Source organism: Calidris pugnax, unplaced genomic scaffold (assembly GCF_001431845.1).
Source record: "Calidris pugnax isolate Ruff unplaced genomic scaffold, ASM143184v1 scaffold9, whole genome shotgun sequence".
In the NCBI taxonomy this organism is placed as follows: Eukaryota; Metazoa; Chordata; class Aves; order Charadriiformes; family Scolopacidae; genus Calidris; species Calidris pugnax.
The window spans coordinates 4688189-4714054 of NW_015090778.1; the positions used below are offsets into that span (position 1 = coordinate 4688189).

The 25866-nt window shown below is 47.8% G+C and overlaps 1 protein-coding gene across 1 annotated transcript; it reads right to left on the reverse strand.

Annotated features, from left to right (window-relative positions):
* Positions 1 to 25866, reverse strand: HID1 (HID1 domain containing). Its single transcript, XM_014949966.1, has 19 exons — positions 25861 to 25866; positions 22358 to 22507; positions 19874 to 20044; positions 16449 to 16562; positions 14098 to 14204; positions 13568 to 13684; positions 12617 to 12839; positions 12164 to 12220; positions 11927 to 12067; positions 11422 to 11512; positions 10635 to 10786; positions 9280 to 9358; positions 8457 to 8621; positions 7060 to 7287; positions 6457 to 6590; positions 3450 to 3530; positions 2964 to 3055; positions 2531 to 2689; positions 1 to 2101 (listed from the first exon to the last, which is right to left on the reverse strand). Exons 1-19 carry the CDS (start codon positions 25864 to 25866, stop codon positions 2038 to 2040), a joined length of 2331 nt encoding a protein of 776 aa, XP_014805452.1. The 3' UTR covers positions 1 to 2037.

A 25866-nucleotide genomic window follows, 5' to 3' on the forward strand; every position in this document is an offset into this window, starting at 1 on the left:
TGCGTTTTTCAGATAATCTTTATCTTTCTCTCTGTAAGTAAGCAAATAGTTTACAGTGCAAGTTGATTTCCACAAAACAAGGATCAGACTCCAAACACCAAGAAACAAACAAAAACGTTTCCAGAGGAATTCACAAAGAAACAAAGCAGAAAAGAGAGGATGGAAGAGATCATGAGAACCAGCAGATCCACAGGAGGGAAGAGGCAAGTGCGTGGGACACAGGATGCCCCATTCCAGCTGTGAGGTGCAAGTGCCATACAATCAGAGGCTGGTCCCACCAAATCACATTCTTATACACGAGAGATTCCAAGTGAAACAGAGACCTCACCCTGTTTACATCCAAACAGAGATGGGGTCAGGATGGGAGTAGTGCTAGATGGCAAAGTGGGTTGGAGATAGGGGGCGGGTGAGGGAATAAACCTCTCTCTATTTCACATATTTCTTATCCTTCAGAAAACCATTTAGGCTTTATTTTAGCTTTCAACTGGCCCGAGACTCCAGTCCCATTTCAGTGCCCAAAGCAGGAAGCCATCTGACTACAAGCCAGCACTCTCTCTAGGACAGGATGGTCATGTCACTAATCACTCTAACTTCAAAACTTCAGCAAGGGTTGCAAGACGTGTAACATCTTACTTTAACACGAGACCAGTTTCCACAGAGCAATCTCACTGGTTCTAAACTGTGACAAACAACTCCTGGCCAGTGATCCTCCTGAGAGCCTGAGCACCAGAGCACCAAGGACTAGGTGGAGAGGGAAAGGTCTTCGTTCATGACAGGACCCCTCACGTTTCATTGAATCTGACTCAAACCCCAGGATGTCTCCACCTACCAACGTGCAACCCCATGCAGCTGAACAAGCCAGCAACAGCAGGTCTCCCACCAATTCTAATTCTGGCTTCCCAGACTTCGCATGCTTGGGACCCAATACATTCAAGATCCAATAACTTGGTCACTAGCAAAACGCCCTGAAGAATCGAACTTTGCCTCAGCACTCTCCACTCCCCAGTGACATGGAGATGCTTTTCCTCCTACAACTTCCAAATTCCTCCTACAACTTCCCTGAGTGCCTCCCTCAATCCCCTGCCTTAGGCAGTAGTGTGCAAAAGACCCTTCCACTCCCTGCATCGCATCAGCCTACCAGGCAAAGATGGAAGGATATGGTTCCTTTCAAACCTAGGTGACACTGTCCTTTCAGTCAACAGAAGAAAGACTAAGGGAGTTTAACAGTCACATCTCTCCTCTGTGCTCTCACTGAGCCAGTCCCTTCCTCCCTGTGTGCTCACATGGATTAAGCAGGGCTTTCCAAAGTGACACACACTCCACTGCAACAGCCCACCCTGAAGGACAGGCTGCTGGGCCTGGAAGCCAAGGAAAAGCTTCTCATGCTACACCAAATCACCAGCTACTACAAAACTTCTTAAGCAGCTTTCCAGGAAAGGAATAGAGAGATTCAGAACTGAAACACAAAGTTTTCCTTCAGCAACTTCTCCTTTCATTTGGATGGCAAAGACTTCCCTACCAATATGCAACTGAGACACCAGGGAGACACCTGCAGCCAGAAGGGATGCCCCAGAAACTTTATGGAGCCACATGAAAGTAACCACAGTTTCCAAACCCCCTCTCCTGCAGGAATAGCAGCTTCTCCCTTGCACCCAATTTACCACTAGTCTTTTTTAATTAAATGCTGACTCTGACCAGGGCAAGGACAGGGTCAGAGTGGTTTCCAAACCACATCCAGGAGCAAAAGAGGAACAGAAGAGCTAAGAACAGTCTGATTTCTAGTGCAACCACAACAACGGACAATCCCTTAGACATCTTTCACTCAAGGTTCATGGTGAAGAGTGAGGGAAGAGAAGTGAGCTGGGGGAGGGATGTCCAAGCAGGTCCCAATTAAAGCTTTAAATGACAGGGAGGTAAATGCAGTGATTGTCCTTTTGGTCTCTCAGCTGGATGTGAAACACAGGAATAGCTGTGATGAAGCAGCACACAGCAGTCCTTAGATCCAGTGTATTTCTCTCAGTAGAGGTAAGTGCTCTCTTAGACTCGTTGAATTTCAAACAGCTTCACATCTGTGTCATACCAGATAGGGGGATCCACATTCCTGGGAGAGAAAGACAAGATCCACTTTACTCTCTGTGGCCAGGTACATCGAATTCAAATCTCAGAGCCAAGATTACAGGAGCTGGCTACACAGAATGCCTTCAACTTTGCAAAAGAGGAAATCACTAGTTGAGAGACAATAGGCCTTAAAGGCATGACAATATCTGCAACATCCCACAAAGCCAGAGCTTTGCATGAAATCTCTGCACCATCCCCTCTAAGCAGCAGCAGGGAATAGAAAAGCTGCCAGTTCCCAAACAAGCACACTCCCAGAACAACTCCCTTCATGTCTCCTGCTCAAAGTCTCCTCCAAGGCAACAACATCTTTCTATCCTGTAAATACAAGACAATCCAGAGCTGGCCAAGTGCATGCAATTCTCTCTATATAAGTTTGGAAAAGACCACGTTAAACTGCACCCAGCTGGTTTACCTCAAATAAATAACTCCCCACATGTAGGTCCGGAACCACATGGCAGTGCCCGAGTTAGCCTGGTACTTGCGGATGAGGATGGGGTGAGGGACAGGTAGCAGCCCCACCAGCGTGCCGTGCTGCAAGAACTTGAGGATCTCAGACTCATCAGTGAGACCCCTGCAAAGAGACAGATCAGGAATATCCTTAGCATATCCCGTAGACATCCCCAAAACAGCAGTACAAAGTTTCAGTCTAAACAAACACAGACAGAGTCAGTTACTGTGGCTACCAAGAACACACACACTCTCCATAGAAAAAAAAAAAGAGAAAGGATCAGACAAATAAACTTTACAAGGTTTCCCCTAGACGCCCTCTTAATTCATCAAACTCTACCAACGTCACAGAGCTCTTTACACACTGCACAGTCCTTTCTCTTCAAAAATGCACTTACTTGTCAATGCAGATCTTCTCCACCTGAGGGACCAGCACCTGTAAGAGCCGCATGATTGTCTGCAGGGGAAGCTTTGACTTCCAAGACATCACCTGTAAGGAGGAGGAAAGCCCACAGGGAAATCAGTGCACTGAATTAGTAGCTTTCTACAGTTATCTCCATTATCTATACAATGAAGGAAGTTTACAAAACCCACAAAGGTAGTAGATGAACTGAGTGTGCAACAGCAACACAATAAATCCTGGAGCACTAGAATTATGAGCCACTCAATGAAACCTTTGGGCCATTGGTTTAAAATGGGTAAAACAAACTACTTCTCTGCAGGTGACAGTAACTTCTGGAACTCTGATCACAAGTCAAAGACATTCCCCACGGGGAAATCAGGCTCTGGAAGAGTCTCTGATTTGGAGCCAGAGGGTAGAAGGCAGGCACTTCTGCCACAACTCTTTTCCTCATTATTTATTTCCTCTGTCCACATTCCCTTACCCAGTCAGGAGTTGGGGTCCACTGTCCACTGGAGGATGCACTAGAGAGACGCCTTCGATCTCGTCGGGGATGTGATGCTTCCTATCAATAAACATTATTTTTAGAAAACAACACAACTAAACAAAAAGCAAATCACACAAGAGCAAGCAATAGAACTCATTTTCTACTGACTTTCCCCCAGCTGGAAAAAAACATTTCAGTCTGTCCCCAGAACAGATCAAACCCACCAGATCTTTATTCAATTAAACTGCTTTGACCCAGTAAGTGGCAACATTTGATGGTGTTAAGTTGTAGGACCCTGTGGCAAGGTCACAGCTCCAGTCACCACCGTTGACACTCTGCTGGAACCATCCACAGTGGGAGAGTTAAAATGGGACTGACAAAAGCCTGTTCAGGCATCCCTTCTTTCTTCTAGCACAGAGATTCAACAGCTAAAGGCCACAGCTTTTCAAAACTCTGTCTACTGAGTATCTCTGCAATTTTGGTGCCCATCCTGGAATACCTTAAACAGCGTTTTTCCAAGGGTGGGCTGTGAGCAGCTCCTAAGCAACACCTGCCTATTTTTCCAGCGTTTTTGCTGTGAGCAGCTCCTAAGCAACACCTGCCTCTTTAAGGTATACACTCATACCCCCAAACACAAACACCATCACTAGTCACTTTTTGGAAAGCTCTGGTCAAAAGTCCAGAATTCTCTCATTTTTTACACCATCACTCTGTTTTAAATTCTCTATACTGAAGACATTACTGTCACCCTAGTTTCCAGGTCTGCCAAGGAAAGCTCAAAATATTCACAGTGGGAAGGAAGGAAATAACCCTTTAGAATCATTATCAATCTCTACACAAGGTAAAAATGGGGAGGATTTTTCCTTTTGCAATGCACCCTGACCATTCATTACTCCAGCTTAGAGCTGACTTCTCTATGAAACAAATGAGAAGAGCACACACTTCCACCAGCCATCCTGCACCTCCACATGAATGGCAACATACTTAATTGTGTGTTGAAGACATCCTGCTGACCATGGGCCTTCATCTGGTCCCAGGGAAGGCCAGGAAAGAGCTGGTCCTGGGATATTCAGGAATTCTGTTCATTCCAATTTATTCAAAGCCTAACCAGCAATATTATTTTGCAATGTTTGCAGCTACAACCTTATTGTTCAGCCTGTTCAGCTTCAGTGTAGTGCCCTCATCAAGCTTCTAAAAATAAAATTCATAAAAGCATAAAACCCCCTAATTTCCTTCAGATGACCCCACCTTCTTCCTCTTTCCTCCTCACTCTCCAACAGCCCTTGTCCCCTCACAGCTGCCATCCCAATGCTGGCAGCCAGCTGACACATTTAGGAGAGGTATGATGGAACTACAATGAAACATGAAGGCTGTTGAACATTTCATGAGACACTTTTGAAATGACTACGACTGATAACGGGAAAACATTACAACAGATAAAGGAAGGAAATTAAATCATAAGGGTGGGTATCCTAAAATTTACCCAGTACTTCTTATTCATTTATCTTAACTCAGGAGGTTGGAATCAGGTTGGAGCACAAGAAGATGACGATGTTCAAACAGTCTGAAACACCACAATCCCTGGAGACAGGTGTGTGCTACCTGAAGCACCACACGACAGCAGTCATGATTCTCCCCACAGCATATCCCACACCCACTGCCCTCCACCTCCCGTCTGCTTTTTGGCCCCCACCCACAAACATTCTGACATGCAAATAGTTCTCCTGGAGCCAGGTGGGGCAACTAATGGGCAACTGTCTGTCTGAGACCAAAGGCCCACAGGTGCACACACGTTAAGCAGAACAAGCAGAGAGGGTCAGCTCATAGGGGTAGAATATGGGAGTCTTCAGCCTGCTCTGCTAGACTGTGATGCCTTTGCAAACATCCCCCCTTTTGCACCCCGATCCTGCAGTGCTGTCTCAGCCAAAAGCACGTCGAGAGCAAAACAGACTGAAAGACTCTCGTAGCACCACCACAGTCCGTAGCAGCCCATGATAAAATGCATCATCTCATCCCAAGTTATCGCTTCCTGCCCCTTTTGCTCCACACCTGGCAAGACCTGATGTGTGAATTTGGCCATTTCAGAGAAAACTAAGAGAGGAAAAGCTGGGAATGTGATGCCTTTCACCACAGGGCAGCCATGCCTCCCTGTGCAAATGGATGCAACGTTCTCACTGCAATGAAATGGCTCAGTGGACAGTAAATGGTCAGGCAGAGCTTGAGACAGCACTGAGTGTACAAATGTAGCCTTGCTGAAGGAGGAGAGGATGTGCAGGACAGCCCTCATAACACAATTCCTACAAGACAGGCCAGGAAAGGACATGGACTGAGGAGTTAGAGAGCAATAAAAGACAACTGCTCCACTGAATTTGGAGACAGCTGTTTTAGAGCTCTTGATGGAGAAAATTAGCAGATGTCAGAAGGCTGACGTTGCCACCAGAACCTAGGAGGCCAGCGCAGCCTTGATTTACAGCCTGCAAAGCCTCTGTCTCACCCGCGTGGCCAAGCAGCCACCACTCTGAGGCCAGCATCTCAGCCAATTCTTGCCAAGATGAAATGGCAAGTTCCAAGGGCCAAGGCTTGCCCTTATGGGAACACATTGTTCACGACACCAGCCAGCCAGAAGATTTTCTCCATCACAGAAAGGAAGGAGAGCAAAAAGAAGCAGCAGTCAGAACCTGAGTTGAAAGCCTCTGGATAGAACTACATCCTTTTGCAATTACGCACTTGCTGCTCTATCAGTAGCTTTCAAGGTGGAGAAAGCTCACTCCTCTAGTGTCCTAGCTCTTGTGTCACTAGCACAAACATGAAACACCCAAGCTGATGCAACAGTACCATGGTGTTTTCCAGCACAGCACGTGTGTGCATATTGCCCCTAATATGATGCCTTTCATCAGAGGGCCAACCAGACCTCGTAAAGTCCCCAGTTTTAGTTCATTTCACACCAACTTCACACTATTTCACACCCTAGACCTTCCCTACACACCAGGATGCCTGGGCTTACCCCACTCCAGGACTCCCCATCGCTCACAGCTGAGGGTGGGTTACCCTCTGGTGGAGGCTGTGAAGACTCTGGCTCCAGCGAACGCATGGTCCCATCCTCTGACACCTGTGACTTCTCTGTGAGCTTGTCAATTCCTGTGTTTAAAAGAGAAAAAGCTCAGAAACAAAAGTGAATTAAATGCACTTAAAAGCAGGAGGTTCTTCTCTGCTCTACCATGCACACACCCTACGCTTCTGCCAGCATCTGAAACGTTCTGCTTTCCTCAGGAGAAACAAGATCACTCCAAAGGAGTTCGTTTGCCTCTAGGAAAATGCTCCCTGATACAAGAGGAACGCAGGTTCACATGGATATAGTTAAACTGAGTCGAGAGGTCAAGATTAGGACAAGTGGCCACGTGGATATTAAGTCTGAAAGGAGAGAAACTAAAGGCAGTTTACTTTGACTTGTTTGTGATCAGCTTGGGCAAACTGATCTGAAACTAAGAGGCAGTAAGTTATTCACAGATGTAAACTCTTAATCTCTCCCACGCCCAGTGAAAGGGTGAGTCCACACCGTATCTCACGAAGAAAACAAAACCTCTCTCCTCTGAAAACTAAAGCTGACCTGGAGTAGCCACCAAACTTGTCTTCAGCGTCCCTGGTTCAGCAGGGGCAGCAGGACGTGATCCTTCCATGGAGACCCCATCCTGGGAGTTGGTGCGAGAAATAGGCTCAGGAGTTTTCTTCTTGCGCTGCAGACCCTTCTGGATGGACTGCGAGTCCGTGGGCAAGTTGGCCAGCTGGTGGAATACATTCCGCTTGCGGATAACAGCATAGACCAAATTGGAGTTCCCTAGGAATCACAGCAACAAAATGAGCAGAGAAGGAAGACTTAAAGAGCTCTGCCAATACAACTCAGCTCACTGGGTACGTGAAGCATGATTATGGAGACCCCGCAAGCTCAGAGCGGCGTGCTTCCACCCACAAAGGCAATGGCACCAAGAAGAAAGGGCAGAGCTCAATATCCTCTTATCCATTACAAAGCAGTACAGGAAATTCTGTGAAATCCTTCCTAGGCTGGAAGGCTGACAAGAAATGGCCTAGAAACTGACGTTCAAACAACTGAGAAAAGGGACAGTTTAAACCACATATTAGAACCTATTTTGGAGGAAAAGGTTGTTAGCCGAGATTCAACATTTCTCCACCTTCAAAAGAGCTCAGAAAACAAATCAGGGGGCATTCTGTTTGAGGAGAAACAGCCTTAAAACAAGAAAGCCAAAATGCCAGAATTCTTACTGTCTGCAAAATGGCTGAGAACAGAATAAAACCATCCCCGAAAGTCAAACACAAATCACAGCCACAAAGGCTGTTTTAGGACCTGGCAACCACCACTTGCTAGATTTCCATTAGGGAAGCAGAATGGCCCCTCTTGATTTGCAGTTTAAAGCAAAACATTAAATTTTGAGGAGGGAGAAATAAGAGCTCCTAGCAGGTTAAGGGACCTCACTCTATTATTTCTTTGAGATAAAAGACTCATGCTTTTAAGAGGGAAAGGATAAGGCGTTTCCTGGAAAGGCAGCAAGTGCTAGAACTTTGTTTGGATTGGGGCTGTTTGGTCTTCAGCTCCAAAGACCTGCCAGAGCACAACTGAGAGGCACTTTTAACTGTTTAAGGAGATGGAAGTTGTTCTGTGCCGCATCCAGCCAGTCCCAACTTCAGCGTTACATACTCACTTTCCCTTCTCCTTCCCCTCTACCTACTTCATCTCCTGGTCTGCAGGAGGCTTATGTTATGCTGGTAATTAGCTGCCATCTCATTTTGCTCTAACCCAGCCTGTCTGGGTCAGGACTCAACACTGATTACCTATTGACCCAACTTCTCAATCCTGGGCAAGTCTCCATGTAACTGATTTCTACTCTTCTACCCTTCTCTCATCTCATTGGACTTTCTCTGAACTTCCACCTCATGTTCTTTTGGATTAAACTAGTGCAAACCCACTAAATACAGCAGTCAGTCTCTTACCATCAAACTGGTACTGAATGATGTTGTTGAAAACTTCCAGCAAGAAGAAAACAAGATGGTGGTTCTGGACAGAGGAGAACAGGAACCAAGTGGTAGAAAAAGCCTCCAGGAGATGCAGTAACTTGTTAGCAGCCACCATGGAGAGAGACTTCAGGTACGGAGACACTGCAGAAAGCAAAGAAATGAAAAGTGGAGAAAGAACCAAGGTCACATAAACACACCATTACAAATACTCTTACCACCCTGCAGTATTTATTCACATAAATACACCATTACAAATACTCTTACCACCCTGCACTTCTGGGAAAGCCTCACAGAACAGCTGAGCCCAACAGGGTTCCACAGAAACACTTCCAAAAATGGAAACTTAAACAGTGATATTGCCTAGTAAAAGAAGGCATTTCTGCTTTTAGAGAGTCTTGTGTAGTTTTACACTAGTGATATGATCTCTGGCGTGTGTCCTCAGAAGCTTACACAACTGGAGCCACCTGGACACTCATTAAGTTTAAGAGAGGCTACTGCCATTGCAGAGAGGTGGCACTCCCTGCTGGAGAGGGACAGCACTGCCACCCCCCTCACCAGGCCTTCTGGCAAATGCCCTTCTGCCATCCCAGAGAGGCTCCAGACTCTGCTGGCCCACCTGAGCCCAAGCAATAACCCTGCAGGCAGGTCTGAGCTGCAGCTGGCACCTCCAGCACAGACTAGAAAGGCCCAGTTTCCAGCAGCAGACACTGACACAGGTCAATGTGAAGGGGCACAGGTAAAGGGCAGCAGGAGCTGTCCCCTCCATGGGTTGTAGTTTCACAGCACACACAGTGCTTACCATTCACAACGATGGTGAGCAGGCAGTCGAAGAGAGGCTGCAGCCGCTGATGCCCGCTGGTTATGATCTTGTGAAAGACCTATGGTAAGGAAGGAGGTTCTTGAGCAAGGCAGTACCTTACTGAAAGCACCCTCGCAACCAAAACCAGTGCCACCCCCACACTAATCGCTTCCTGACACCATTCCTTCCAAGGCAGGGCCGTGCACACTACACAATTACACAGGTGGGGAAGGCTGCTCTCACTGTAGACTCGCGCTCCAGGAGTACAAGCTTTCATTTACAAGGCATTCTTTGGGGATGTGATTAGAGCTCTACAACGCTGCAAACAGAAACTGACTGAGCTGTTCCAAAATGCACAGGCAGCCTGAGACAATAATAAACTACCAGGAAGTAAGAAACATCTTCACCTCCGATGGATTTTGACCCTGAACCCTAATAATAGCTGCTTGAAATGCCACAGAACTAATAATTTCATATTTGATTTTAGTGCAAACTTCTAACTCAAATGTTTGTCCTATTTTTCTTAACGATACCCTCAGACATGGAAAGATTCAACTGCCTCGCAACCAGGTCACTCCCAGTCTTGGCCTTCCCACCTCTAGCTACATGTCTGTAGAGAAGACCTACAGCATAACGAAAACACAGACATGATCTAAGATTAATGGAATGTAACACCAAAACACAGAGCGTCAAGAACAGTTCCAGTGGGCACGTTTCTTCCTACTCACTCTAATGGGAATCTCCTTTTGGAGGTTTATCAGAAGCTGCCGAGAGATTCCTCTCTGGCAAACAAGCACTAACACGACAGAAGGGTGCCACCTAAGGCTGGTACTGGAAAACACACAGCTGTCTGGGGGCAGTATTGCAGCCCTCGGCACTACAGACAGAAAGACGAATGAAATCTTGCAGCAACCCAAAACTGTACGGTTTTTTCTTTGTATCACTGATGTTCTGACAGATGTGCTCCACACAACTCGGGTTACTTGGGACAGAGCCAGCAATGCAGTCTGATCTCCTGCCTTCCTCACCTGCAAACAAGTCTGGTAGAGACCACACACCCATCCCACTCGTGCCAGTAGACACCAGTCCAGTGCCATCCGGGATCCTGTTCTTTGGGGTCATCTCATGCAGACAGAATTGCATTTCCTGCATGTGCACCCTGCCAGACATATCACCTTAACAGCATGCAAAGATCCCACCAGTGTTTGGACGCATCCCACACACTTTCTAGCTAGGTGGTGGGCTGACAATCTAGGAAGGACGAGTATATTGAAGGAAGAAGGAGGGCAACCACTTGTGGAGGTACGAAACAGGACTTAGGAGGGACAGAGAAGAATTGCTGGATCTATACTCACTATGATGAGCAGATCTGCGTGTGTCCCTGTGAAGACAGGGATGTCCATAGGCACTCGTACAGAATACGGCTTGTTCAGTCGAACCCCAAAGTTACGCTCCCCACTAAGAAGCAGGAGGATAAAAACCCCAATGTGCATCAAGCCCACTCGCGCTGCAGGGACAAAAAACAAAAACCCACACATCAGTGAAGCCAGTGGAATCCTAAAGATGGATGGGCAGTGAGGAGAGCAGAGAAACACTACGGAACTGAAAGAAAAATTGCACAAATCAGACCATCCTGACAAGGAACATCCCACAGAGAGCTCCTTCCATTGCCAGTATCAGTGTCCTGCCCAAGCATACGGGGCAGTACAATGTTAAGTCTTAGATCATGCTTTTCTTTATATTTTTGATGTAAACCCATCATCATAGTAGGAAAGATCTGACTACTTCTTTCCACTACCCAGTGATGGAGTCATGCCTGATTTACACCCCAGGCAAGAGCAGTTCGCTCATTTCTCCCCCTTCATGGGATCAGGGACACCATTTTTGACATAAAGACTCAAAATGAGTGAACACATGAGATCTCCCTTCCCTGTGTTATAGTACAGACCATGTCCTTCTTCTAGTCTGTTACAAACACTAACACCCAGCTAACTGAACCATTCTACTCCACGCCTGCAGAAGGCTAGGAACATGCACTCCAGATGCTATTGCATCTCAGCAGTAGGCAGGAAGCATCTTTAAAACATTCTAGCTCAACTGTCAAGCACAGATCATCCCAAATATTGAAAATAATCAACTTACACTGGTCTGCTCTGGCATCATTGAGAAAATACAAGATTGGGACAAGGATGTCCAGAACATCACTGCTCTTCAGCACAAAGAAGAGGAATTTCTGGAAGAAAGGGGAGGATTTTAGACAATCACAAGCATATTTGGCTTTCTGCACCATCTGCAAGACTCAGGCCAGGTAGCCTCCAGCTAATTAGTCTCTCAAGAACGTCAGGAATGCTGATGTATGCACCAGCTCTTCAACTCCAGTACTACCTGTCGAGTTATTGTAACATCTGCTCCTACATTTACCTCAAGCACTGACCTTCAGGAGCTGCAGCCTCTCTCACAAGCTCTCTTTGGAGCCAGACACCCACAACCCACCCAGCAGGGAGTGGTGCTGCTGAGCAGAGAACCACAGAATCACTGCTAACTACTGGCCCACAGCTCTTTACCAGGCCTCAGGCCAGCCAGAGCCACACCAGGCTCCGGGCAACAGGCAAAGTGTGGCAAAGCTCAACAAGAAGTGGATCCCCACCTTGTTGAAGTCACAGAGTTTCCAGAAGAGGACAAGGAGTTCCTGATGGAATTGGATCTTCTTGGCAGAGTTTGGCAGGTAGGTCTGGACCAGCGGGTTTGATAACAAGCGCGCCACTCCTTTCAGGATGAACTGGAAATCCTGCCAACAGATCAGGAAAAAGCCTGTGGTGGGCCCAGGGCTAATGCAATCAACATGAAATTAGACAGGAAATAATTCAGGATAGGGGCACATTACCTCCTCTCGGTGTATTCTTGAGAGGTAATTCACAAACAGATTGTCTGGTCCGGGAGGCTGCAATCAAAGACAATGAGTGACATTCTTACTGGCAACAAGGTTTACTCAAGAAGTCAAAGCGTAACCACTGGCCCTGGGGACTAATGCCTCTCATTTCAGATTTTCTCTCTCAATGATCCACTTTCAAATGCCAGGACACAGAGCACTTCAGTGAACAGTAAAGTCAGGGGCTTTTCACTCATACTGATTAAAGTCAGTGACCCAAACCTAGTGGTTTGGTCACCTACAGCTGTTTAGCGACCTACAAGAAAGAAGCAGGACCAGGCCAGAGATTGCAGACTGCAAGGAGAAGAGTGGTGCTGGGCCCTAGAGGTCAACACTCAATGCAAGCTGGTGTAAGAGGACCACAGGGAGTTGAGGAGAGCAGCAAATACAGATCCCAGCGTCACTCACATCCACATCATCCATGGCTGTGCCAGTGGTCGTGCCATCCACAGTGGGACTTGAACTGGTGGAGCTGTCGTAGTCCAAAGTGACAATCAGCACCTGGGCTGCCTCCTCCACCAGGGGCTCGCGGTAGTCAGAGAAAAGCAGGTGATTGTAAGGAATCCCATAACCCACTGGGTCGTAGGCACAGACGACGTTCAGGAGTGAGGTGAAGAGCGGGAGAGCATGTCTGGGGAGGAGAAAACATTCTCAGAAGGAAGAAGCAGGAAGCCAAAGGTGCTGCCTTGGAGAGGGACAGTGATCTCCTTCCCCAAGACTATGGGGTCACGATAAAACACTAACATCTTCTCTGACCTACAACAGCAGCCCATGACTAAGCAGCCCAGAGCTGACACTCCAGCTCCCAGTTGGTCTCCTAGACTACAGCTGAGAGGGAAAGGGAGGTGAAAAAGGCCATGTGGCCTCCCACAGGAACCCTGTGCAGCAATGTGAAAAAGGGGACAGGACCTCAAAGCTCTCCAGACTCTGGAAAGACAAAACTGTCTGCCTTCAGCCAGGACTGTGCTCCACCAGACAAACAACTGTCACCTGAAGAGCTGAAAGTCCCAGGGGAGACAATGTCACTAGAGGGCAGCATTCACCTGCCACCACCACCACAACCACACCACCATCCCCACCAGGGAACAGCATCTGCCATTTCCTAAAGGAAACAGGTAAGTCCTGCATCAAACTCCAGTGAGCACCACGCTCAGTCTCTCCTTTTCCTGCTGAGGAACAATTCTCACTAAGCACAGATGCTAATGGGGCGTACGTAAAACAGGGACAAAGAAAAAGGACACCAGCCCCTAGATGTTGGAGGCAGCAAGTCCTATGGTCTCCCATTACCAACACACTCCATGGAAAAGATTTGAAGGTATTTCTCCCCCTGGTACCCAGTCCCCCACCTTTCACGCTCACCTGTTCTCCGTAGAGCAGAAGAACTGCACCCAGGGGTTGGTGTTGCTGCTGTCCGAGGAGGGAGGCAGATACATGGCCTCAGAGAAACAGGTCAGCAGCAGCTTAAGCAGCTCTGTCCTGAAAAAAAGGAAGAAGCAGCCAAGGCCTGGAGCCATTCAGGAGCAGGGACTGGGCACAGAAAGCACAATCATTTACTAAAGAAACACATAAGGAAAGCTCAAGCCCCATCTAGAAAGTCCTCCCTACAGACACCTAAGCCAATTTCATTTCATTTCATTAGCAATACTACTGTCACTGGTGCAAAGCTCAGCAGAATTTCTGCCTTATGAAAAGAAGTACAATACAGAGCTCCTGCATTTTCAAAGCAGCAGTGTTTTGCCAGTTCCCGTTGCAGACACTCTGACTCCTGTATCATACTACAGTCCGTTGGGAATCACTGCCACCCCAGGAGGCAAGGAGAGCCCATTTTCCCCAGATCCCCCTTTTCTGAGCCCAGTTTCTTTCCATTCCGCCTTTGCAGACCCTCTTACCTATTCAAGTCATGGATGTAGTTGGGCTGTGGAGAATGAGCAAAACCCACTCCTGCCTCCCAGATGTACTCACAGCTGTCGATGGAGTGGATATCTTCTGCTGTGTCCTGTAGGGAGAAATAAGAAGTTGGACCACAGAAGGTAAGGGTGAATTGACAGCGCTAGCAGCACCAAGGCAGTTAAGCCACTCTCTTTAAAAATAGCAAAGAAACCATCAGAGAAGCATCCAAACACTTGGACTCACAGACCAGTCCTACCAGGGAGCAACCCTGACAGGGGGTCTCTCATCTTCAACAGGTACTGAGCACCGTGCAGAATGAAGGCCTTCCTCAAGCATGCTAAGGAGCAATGCTATCCACCTCCACTGGGAAGGGTCAACCAATGCCAAAATACAGAGAGAATATTCTCATTACTGAATGCATCACCATCTTCTTTCCTTTCCTCCACATCCCATGAAACACAGTTCAGGTCAGGGCTTTTCCTTTGCAGATCAAGAGCAGCACACAGGGGTTCAGTCCTGCTCAACACCTCAAGCCTGTCTCAGAGCTCATCATGTTGAGTTTATCCACATATGGCTGCACTTGAAAGGCAGGGGCAGCAAATTAACTCTCGTTTATAATAAAAGCAGATATGGACATGACTTGCTTTTCAGAGGGTAAAGCAAGAAGGTGACTGCAAATATGTTATTTCTTCTAGTGAGAACCCTCCCAGTCCCTTGACAGCTGTTGGCATGACTCCCAAACTCTTGCTTTGCAACCTTAGGAGATGAACTGCAGCAATTTGCCCTTCTTTGTCACAGTTGGTCAGGTCAGGATTGAAGCAGTTTTGCGGAGACAAGCAGCCATTGAAAACCCCCTGCCGACCCTCCAGGAATGACCAGGAGCAAGGGCCCAGATGAATACGTTTGCCTCAAGTGCACTTGGCACACTTTGGCTGTCTCTTTTCTAGGGTTTAATTAAGCAAATTCTACCGCCTGCCTTTTTTCCTCTCTGTACTTGGGAAAAGCAGATCAGAGGACTGTTTCTAATTGCTCTGGGTTCCCACTGCATAACCTCCCTCCCTTCCTTCCTCCCTCCCACAAAGGCACTGATCTCAGGACAGCAGGGTTTGAGGGCAACCAAGACACACTTACCACCCCAACCACGACTCCCACAAAACCAGCATGTTGACAGCAGCTGCTGCTGACAGGGAAGCAACTGCAGTTTTCTCCACAGCCTGGGCTTTTCCTGCCTTGCTACTGACTCCCTACAGATAGGCCACGCTCACCTGCTGCCAGGTTTCTCACCGCGCTCCTCAGAACAACTCTTGCTGAAACTGGACTGCCCAAGATCTCCCTCCACAACCAAATCCTGAACACCTCCTGCCAGGCACAGGCTCCATGGGAAGAAATGCAATTACATCCACAAACCTGCCTCTACCATGTGTGGCTAAGCAGGAACACTAGGAGGACACAGCACGTTATTAGCCATCATTTAGACCTAAAAAAGCAGGTGCTGATGTCTTCAAAGAGCTCAGCATTTGCAAGTAAGTGATAAAATACAGACCTGCAGGCACTGTGCATGACAGAGGAATCCCCAATTTCTCACCATAATTCCAGGGATGACTTCAATAAGAGGGCAAACAGCAAAAGAGTACGGGTCACTCCCAGGTCCCCTTTGCCCACTCCCTCCCAGCTCTTGCTCTTCCTCTTTACTCAGTTCAGCTTCAGTAACCATCCACCACCATCTGTATCTCTGGGGCCATATATCACTCTACCATGAGTATGAGGTGTTTGTACCCACCTCTGCTCTTAAATTGCAAGACCCTAGAGTGCAGGTCAGACCAGATCCAGAGAGGGAAGCCAGGTAGGTAAAGACTGCAGAAGCTGCAGGCAGCAGACAGACAGCTAACAGCAAGGAACATAAAGCATTCACAATCCCATCATCTAATTCAACTTCTCCAGAGCCCCGGAAAGCCAGGCTGGCTGCTGCCAAGGGGAGAAATCATGGCAGGGGGCCTCCCAGGAAAAAATGTTGTCACCCCGACTTGTGCAATCCTAAGTGACAGCACAAGACAAGTCCATTTCTTTCAGCCACACTCCCACTTACTCAACTTGTGCAATCCATCCCAAGTGACAGAAGAAGACAAGCCCATTTCTTTCAGCCACACTCCCACTTACTCTTAGCACATACTCAGGTAGCTCTGATCCACTCCTTCCTCCCCAGGCAACAGATTTCAAGCTCTTTGAAGACCTGGTTCAAGCTCAGTGACTCAGTATTTTCTGTTTGCAGGAAGCTGATGGGGTTTTCCAGGGTACCCCCCACCATGTAGCTAATCTACCTCTACACAGATGATCTCATAACTCAACTTACCACCGTGCTCCTCCGGTGGCTCTGCACAGTGAAATCGGGGCAGAAGAGCAGATCTGCGACAGCAAGGAGCAACGACTCAGCCAGTGGCCGGGCATTTTCATCATCTTCATCTCCCTAAAAGTGAGAAACATCAAAGAATAATGTCAGCCTAGAGTTAGCAAAGAGCACACAGTAACACTAGTATAACACAGCAAGAGAAAATACATTCCCCAAGAACATGCAGGGAGGCAAGAAGGTACAAAGGAACAAGAGGGAGACACACAAAACCCAGCCAGTAGAAGAAAGAAATTTCCCCCTGAAAGGTGATGATTAAACAGGAACAAGTTCTTTAATGACACCAAACTTAGTAGACAAAGGCCTAGAGATGTTGGGGAAACAGAAGAGTAAGCACTGGACCTTGCCACATGGAAGTGTTTGACTTACTGAAGACAAAAGGAAAGGGAACCATTTACAGAGGAGAAGGTTTTACAATCATGAAGGAGGGTGATCCGGATGGTGCACAGAGACAGCAACAGGAAGAAGCCATCCAGCAGCAAAAAGGTGTAAAATCTCTCGAAGTCCTGCATGGGCTGCCCAGAACTGGTGGCAGAACTGGGCAAGGCTGGCACATCATGCAATGTGCTGCCTCCTCCTGCCACGGCAGAGCAAGCATGACAGCAGAGGGGATTTTGCCGTCTCCAGCGTTGAAAGCAATCACTGGAATCACGCATGGCTACTCCTCTGCAGCTGTTGCCACGGGAAACCTTGCCAGATCCTGCCTGTCAAAGAGCATCCTGGATGGGAGGCCTTCCCCACCACACACTGGTGCTGGAGGGAAAGGCAGGGAGCAGGGATGGCAGAAGCTTATCTGTCTCAGCCAGGCCTCTGTCAGTCTGTGCACAACACATGGCTCTTAAATCACAGCAGGCAGCTAACGGAGATAATGTCTGTACGGCTCTGACGTCTGTCTCAGCGACAGCAGGGAGATTAGCGTCAAACAGACCCCGGATGCAAGGAGAGGCCTTGCAGAGAGGATGGATGGAGCTAGCACAGCAAAGATGCTTTTATTTGGGCTCACACTCAGAGATGACACGACAAGCATTCATGTCCAAGGGGATTTCTTTTCCAAGAATGACCTTTGCTAATATCACCTCGGCTATGAGAAAAAAGTCCTGGCAGGCTCTGGGTATCACCACATCCCAAATGAGTGACACGTAACAAAACAGATGTGTACACAACACAGACAACAATACAGGAGGGAGGCACCCATGCTCCAGGAGCTCTGCCATACATCACTGCATCATGAAGCAGGTGAAGGATAATCACAGAGATATTTACTAATGGTCCAGGCTAACCATCATCTTCCCCTTCAGTTCCCAGAGAGAAATCAGCCTTCAGACAGAAAATCTGTTGCCTCTAGATTAGACACAACCCCAGCCTCCCTAATGTCTCGGGGCTTTATTTGTTATCCCCTGCCAGACAGCTCAGCCAGCCTTACACATGCTTCTGCCCATGGTTAAATAGTGGATACTATTAGTGAACTAATAGTGAACTACAACAGTTCCACCAACATTCAGGAGGCACAATGCAGCAGGAGGGCTCCCGAACCCAGGACACATCCACTGGGCTGAATCGTCTTGAGGTTGACCCCACCACTCTGAGGGTGAGAAACTCTCTCTTCCAGGTGTTAAATAAGGTGGAAAAACAGTAGCAACAGCAGCCGGGCTAGATCAGAGCACCAGGCACCCCGCATGTTCTTTCCCAAAACAAGTTCCCCCATTGTTAAGCCTCTCCAGCACACCCTGGCCCCTGCAGGGATGAAAGGATGGACAACCACCACCCTCCCAATCACACAGATCACATAACACAGCAGGGCTAGCAAAGACTTCCCTTTCCTACACTCGGAATTTCCCCTTGAAGTGGCCTCAGGCAAAACATATTAGAGGTGACAGGCAGAGACAGCACAACGTGCAAGGTTTGTACTATATCAACCACTGCAGATCCTTTATTACCTTCCCCAAAAATACTGGAGTGCACTTAACGTTCAGGGGAAACCACACTCTTCAGCACAGCCATGCTGACCTGCAGATTCACAAACTCACAGGAGAGTGCTCCCTGTGCACAGAGCAGGCAGCCGCTGAGGGAGCAAACAGGCAAATTCCTGGCTGACTCAACTATGTTTTCACCACTATTTCTCCTGTTTGCAGGAAATCCTAAAGCACTTTCACCCTGTCCATCTGAGAGACACAGAAGAGCAGTGGCTGCTCTCCAGATAGAGAAATGTAGGGAGGTTCACAGACTCTCCTGAGGTTATACACATCACTGAAAGAGCAAGAAACTCTACCTAATCCTTTAACCTTAATTCTTTAGCCGCTCTTGCTCAACTGTGGGCTTCGCCTTTGAGGGTAGGCCCCAGTTAAAACTGAGCTCATAAGCAGTGTATTGAGTCATGATGCGGAGAGCCTCTCTGGCATTATTTGCTTTAAATGTGGTATCACAAAATCAGTGGAAATGAAACCCTACTTCAGTTTGACTTGAAACTTAAATCAACTTTAGTCAATGGAATAAGGTCATTTCAGTTTAAGGAAGTCACACAACCTCTGGTACCACTCTCACGTTTGAAACTCACAGGAGAGTGCTTCCTGTGCACAGAGCAGGCAGCTGCTGAGGGAGCAAACAGGCAAATTCCTGCCTGATTCAACTATGTTTTCACCACTATTTCTCCTGTTTGCAGGAAATCCTAAAGCACTTTCACCCTGTCCATCTGAGAGACACAGAAGAGCAGTGGCTGCTCTCCAGATAGAGAAATGTAGGGAGGTTCACAGACTCTCCTGAGGTTATACACATCACTGAAAGAGCAAGAAACTCTACCTAATCCTTTAACCTTAATTCTTTAGCCGCTCTTGCTCAACTGTGGGCTTCGCCTTTGAGGGTAGGCCCCAGTTAAAACTGAGCTCATACGCAGTCTATGGAGTCATGATGCGGAGAGCTTCTCTGGCACTATTTGCTTTGAATGTTGTATCACAAAATCAGTGGAAATGAAACCTGCTTCAGTTTGACTTGAAACCTAAATCAATTTAGTCAATGGAATAAGGTCATTTCAGTTTAAGGAAGTCACACAGCCTCTGGTACCGCTCTCACATTCGTTTCAATTCACACCTTCAGTTACACTGGAGAAGCCTTCCCTCACCTACCAGCTCTCTCCTACAGCTACACACCCAAGTGAAATATTCAGATGATGCAGCAACCTGTGCTAAACAAAGCAGCTGAGGGTGAGAGGAAGAGCAGCAAGAATTAAAGGAAGCAAGAGAACTTAGAAGGTGCCACCTAATTTCTGACCAAATAGAAAGAACCGGAATAAAGTTGGCCCCAAGAGTATATAGGGTCTTCTTGCCACAGCCTCCCCTTCACCCTCCAGAAAGAAGAATAAATGCCAAGAGACAGACCCCTCCTCGGCCAGCCCCAGGGACGGTTGACCAGAAGAAACCTCTCCAGTCTGGGTCTTCGAAGATGTAAGGCAGGATACGGGTGAGGAGCCGGCAGCAGTTCAAGACAATTTGCCTTTCCTTCTCCGTGTGGCAGCCGCTCTCTGCTCCCTGCACCAGCTTCTCCACAGCCTGAAGGAAACAAAACCAAGGCAGGTAGCATTAGCCTGGACACAAGTTAAGAAGAACTGGGCAGGTCCATCCTGCTGGTGACACTTTCATATAGAATGATAAGCAGTTTTTGGAGCCTATATTCTCTGAGCTCAATGGTACAGGCACTGTTGCTGTTTGAAACACTGCAGAAATAGGGTTAATGATCTGACCCAGACCTTCTTGAATTTCTACTGTCCCACTGCAAGAGATCTCACAGGCCAGTGTTAATCCATGCAGCACATGTGTTGTGCCACGTGAGACAGCCAGCCACAGCACCAGAAAGCTCCTTCCAGCTCTGCTCCGTAACACCACGCACTGCAAAGAGCAGATCAGATTAATCAGCCGCAATCAGGTACACGAGAGGCAGGCAGAAGCAAGGCAGCAGCACTGTGCTGCGTGGTGTGAGGCGCTGGCAGGGGAAGATTGCACAGAAACACACAAAGGCTGACAGATCTGCATGTGCTGTTGCGACTACAGCAGGGACCTCTCCTGACTCAGGAGCTAAGCTGCTGCCTGTGACTATTAAGTGTACAGATACAGCCTCCAGCAGAGTCAGTGAAGGTCCTGCTGCCGAGGAGGGTGGTAGCCCATGTTTCCCCCACCCACCCTGTGAACAGGACTGCTGCTCTGGAAAGAGCTTCTGGGCTGAATCTCTGCAGTCCTCCCAGTCACTACCAAAACAGTCACACTGGGTTTTTCAGACTAGGATGTGGGTCTTGCCAGGCAGCAACCACAGCCCCAGCAGCAGGAGGTTTTACCTACAGGCATAAAAACGCTGCTCCTTCCCCCAGCAGCTGCACCCACTGGCTCTTACTCCCTGATCCCAAGGGGAAACGAAAGACAAAACATTTACCAAGGAATCACCTTGCTGCTTTTTAATTCATGAGGTCATGTGCCCCTGCTTATTTTCATAGCAATCTGTCTGGGTCACTGACTCCGCCAGCCTGCGTCATTGCTTTAATGGGTATTTAAATACTGTTTGTGTAGTCTGTGGCCACACACTACTCTATGACTGAGCTTAACAATTTTTTCAGGCACATTTATGACTCTGTACAGTCCGAGTTTCCAGCCATGGCTGCAAATGACATTTCAGCCATGCCGTTCTGCTCTCCACAAACATGCAGCACTGCTAAGTCCAGTGGCACACTGCAGGGGGCACAGGTCAGGGCCCTCAGCCTGGCTAAAGCACTGCAGGATTCTGCAGGCTCCTCTGATCCTGATATCCCAAGATCTAGGGGTCCTGGATAAGCAGCCCTGCAATGACTAGATCTCCCAACACATCTGTTTTCAATAGAGAGAACAGCCCATATTTTAGATCTTGATTTTGGGTGAAAGAGGTTACATTTTCAGTACAGGTCTCCTCAGCCCTTCTCGATTCCCAAGCTGCTTACTGCCAGGAGACAACACTAGAGAAGAATCATTCTGTTTTTCCTCTTCTTTGTATTCTTTCTCAAGTATCCACTACAGGCATCTGAGGCACGACTCCCAGTCAGATGTACCTTCCATATGATTCAGTAGTTCTCATTCACATTTTGTAGAGCAGGAAGAAAAACAGGATGGCAACAACCATTTAAAACTGGGAAAATGCCATTCCAAATGTTTCCAACACTACAAATTCAAGGCTATTCTTTGCATGGCTCAAATCAGGAATATTATTAACACCTGCACTCTCCCAGGCTACTCTGCTGTTCCCTGAGCAGTGTCAGCTGTTGCTCATCAGCTTGACATTTTGCCAGACCTGGCAGGGTAGGAAACGTGAGTCAGTGTCCCTTGTGCTGCACATAAGGACATGGCAACGCTGGAAGAAGCATCAGGGATGTTCTGATGTCACAGCAGAAGGAAGAAAAGTCTTAAGATCTCCCTCAAACTTCATCCAGGCACTTTTACCGTGGAAAAACTGCAAATCTCTCTGGGATCTATGAGCTTGAAGACAGACTGATGCACGGTGAGGAGCAATTAGATGTGGACAGGGAATTGAGTGTTTCAGCCTTGGTACAAAGTCACCTAAGCAGGAAGAAGTTCACATAGCAGGCAAGACCCAAGAGGGCAGAATGAAAAACAGGGAGGGGACAAAAGAAAAAAGGCTCCAAACTGAACAAATGCCAGCTGTGGTCAGTGCTAAACCAAGGGAGAATGGGCTGAGAGTTACCATCAGGAAGAGAAAAGGACAAGCAAACACATCATGTGATACAGGGAAACAGGATGGTACCTGTCTCCCTTTGGGAGGACTGTTGATCCAGGGGCATCCCCCTACTAGCACAGCACCAAGGAAGAAGAAAGCACCAATCTTACCTTATAACACAAAGTCGCCAAGTTTGAAGGCGATTCTTCTCTCACCGCTCGGATCTCTGCAGCTGGTACAAGGGCAAAGACATCCTGCACTGAAGTGGCCGTGTCTGCCCAGAACTGGTCCCAGAAGGCATCATCCGTTGCCTCCACAGGCTGTGGAGAGACAAACATGGTTACAGATACAGAGCTACTATTCCATGAGGTCCAAACATCAGTGAATATGCCTGGTTTGGGGATGGGATCAGGCACAGAAGTTCAATAAAATGTACTGGCACCAGTTTTGTACTTTAATCTCTTTTTTACCAGGGCTTTGGCTGATTTATCTCCCAAATAGAGCACTCCCTCAGCAAGGGGGTGAGCAGCAAGACATTTATGTCACCAACTCCATACTAGCACCAGTTTTGTACCTCAGCCTCTTTTTTTACCAGGGCTTTGGCCGATTTGATCTCCCAAACAGAGCAGTCCCTCAGCAAGGGAGTGAGCAGCAAGACATTTATGTCACCAACTCTATCAGACTGAGACTCCGTGGCTGTCATGGAGTCACAACATACATAGTGCCTCCTGCTTGTCTGCAACCTAAGGGACGTATTACAAGATCTTTACCAATGCGCGAGGGCCAGGCTGCTGTCACACACTCTGTCACCTTCAGAGCAAGCCAAGGATGCCCTGAGTATGCACTGGAATTGCTTCTGTTGTAACCAAAGTCTCGAGGAAACAACCAGGGATATCTCACATTAGGGCACAAACAGCCCCATGGAACTGTCAGACTCACCCCAAAGCACTTACGGATGCAACAGAATTGATCTTTTTGAATCAAATATTTATGGGGAACTGGACTCAGTGCAGCTGGTCGCTGCCAAGGCTTTGTTCTTAAAAAGCACTAAGTGTGCAATTCAAAGAGGGAGATGGAAGGAAGACACTGAGATACCAAAAAAAGCAATCCATTTCAGACCTGTGGTCTGAGAAGCTCACTTCCCATGCCTGGGAACACACCTCTCCCAATCACCCTTTCTGGCTCTGCAGGTGCAGACAGCCCCCTCTTTAACCAGCACTGTTGTCCCCTTTTCACAGTGAGAGGAGAAGGATTCTCCTCGAGCCCACCATGAAACCCTAGTGCTAGGGATGCTTGCCACGAGGACAGTGTGTTTGCCACACTGCAACTGGAAAGACAGTCCTGAACAGCCAGCTGCAATGTCCCAATGTTATTTTCCCCAGCTTCTTCCTGACGGCGCGGCATCAACTTAGAAATCAAAACAACAATGATGCCAACCTGGGTATCAGGTTATTTGTGGCTGAACAAAGCAGACCGGACTTTGTTTTGCCCTTTATGGCTTTGCAGAGCCAGAGAGCAGCGCTGGCCATTCAAGGTGAAGCAGAGTCTCAGACACACGGGGCCAGGGGTGCCTCCAACCCTGTGGAAGCCTGGCGACAACCTGTCCCTCCCCAGAAGGTGAAAATGCCAGCATTGTTTGCTGAACAAGAAGGCATCTCCATTACTCAACATCTCAGGCATCTAAAGCCTGGGAGCTCTGAACAATCAGGAAAAACTTAACTCTTCAGCCAGCCTAAAACTGAGCACAGCTCTTCCCATCTTTTCCAGAGGAGTTTCCACCACACTCAGCAGGTCAGAAGAGCCGTCCTCCTGAACACCCCCAGCCCTTGGCTTGGGGTGAGGGGGAGTCTCCTGCCCACAAAGAACAGTGGCTCTAAAGCAAACAGCAGCTCTCCCTTGCTGCAATAATCAGCACCGTGGGCGGGTCTACCATGTCAGATGGGAAAGGGGCAAAAATATGAATGTGTGTTTAACTTAAACAATTCCTGCCCACTCCCAGCTCTGCTGTAGTAGGCAGGAAACTTGCCCAGCTCCATGCTGTTACTAAATGCAGCCAAGGCGTGACTCCAGCTCATTCACAGCTCTGGCACCAAGAAGTGCTTCATTTCCCGCTTTGCTATCACCTCCTGAATTAGCAGCCACAGTCTCCAAGCAGGTGATATGTCACTACCACCCAAAGGCCAAAAAGTGAGAGGGGCAGGCAGGCAGCCGGCCCCCAAACTGGTATAGCAGGTTACTGCCCTGCAGCTCTGCCTTAACGCTCCAGAGGCTGTTTATTGCTTGTCCTGGTCCTTCCAGCCATGCAATGAAGCAACCCAAGCAGCTTCTTTAAAAACAAAGCCAGTAAAAAACCCACACATGTACAGGCATCTTCTTAAACTCTGCTCTAGTGCTGAAACATTCTACATTTTATGACCTGGCCACCAAAGCAAGTTTCCACCAAACCCATTTCCAAGGGAAGAGCTACTTTTTTCAAGGAGCTCAAGACCATAGCTCCTCACAAGAGATCTGTAGGAAGAGTTAAGTGTTTACAGCCTGACTTTCATCTTCCTGAGTGAATGACGGCGCTGTGCTCGTTGTAACCTGGGCATGAAATGCTTAAATGGATGTGCTGTGCTCTTTGTAACCTGGGCATGAAATGCTTAAATGGAAGCAAAGCCATTTTGCAAATCTCGGCTCTATTAACCCTCCTGAAAAAGAGCCAAGCGTTTGGAAACCCGACCTATGTAATGCACGAAACATCCTACACTTCCTACAGCCCCTTTCAAACCACGCACCACAACCACATGTGTAATTGCCACATGTACCTACTGGCTGCCTGCCACAGCCACTCCCACCAACAACAGTGAGAAGCAATTGCTGCTAATTGGAGATCATGCATAAATAATGGACTTCACTGTCATCTAGAGGGGAAGAAGAAAACCATTTCCCTCCAGTAGACACAGATCCTTTTACCTCCCACTAGCCTGAGGCCTCCTCAGAGGTTGAACACAGCCGCTATTTTACAGATGGTAACACAACAGCTAACAGGGATTGAAGAACACGGTCTCTGACTAAAATTACGCAGATAGAGAAGCACAGCAGCAATTACCCGAGCTACAACATTGGATGCTGCAGCCACATTAATGTCACGGCTGCCATCTTGGCAAGCAGATGACACTAAAAAACCATTTCTTTCATTTTTCATAGCTGCAGCAAGACAGCTCCTCACCCAACAGATGGTAACCCGTGTACAATCCTGGGACATGGATTCAGTACTGAGTCACTCACATCCCCGCAGCCCCCCTGTTTTAATTAACAGCCTGGCATCATGAAGAAACTCAATCCACATAATATTCATCTCCTTGATAGAACATTACCGGATGTTTTTAAGCTGATTGTATTCTGCACACAGCATCTCTGGGGATCTAAATATCCATTTCCTCATGCTGAGCTCACTCAACAACCTGTAGCTCACAGAGAAGGGAAACAGAGAGACCTAGAACAGTCTTGTTCACCAGCCATTAATGGAGCTAACTGAACCAAGCTCTCCACACCAAAGAGAAGAGATGATGGTAGCACAGAGTGGTTGCTGAAAACACAGTGGGCAGAGCTGAGGTGATGCAACATCTCAGGACGGGCAAAGAGGGAGACCTCTGTCTTCAGTTCACCTGGGCAAAGTGTAAAGACCTACCTGCAT

Bases quoted from the DNA above. Each gene is read 5' to 3' on its own strand.
- HID1 (XM_014949966.1), bottom strand. The intron at 20,045-22,357 runs GTAAGATTGGTG...TGTTTCCTTCAG, and splicing joins TGGCGACTTTGTGTTATAAG to GCTGTGGAGAAGCTGGTGCA. The intron at 8,622-9,279 runs GTAAGCACTGTG...TGCTTTCTGCAG, and splicing joins GCTCACCATCGTTGTGAATG to TGTCTCCGTACCTGAAGTCT.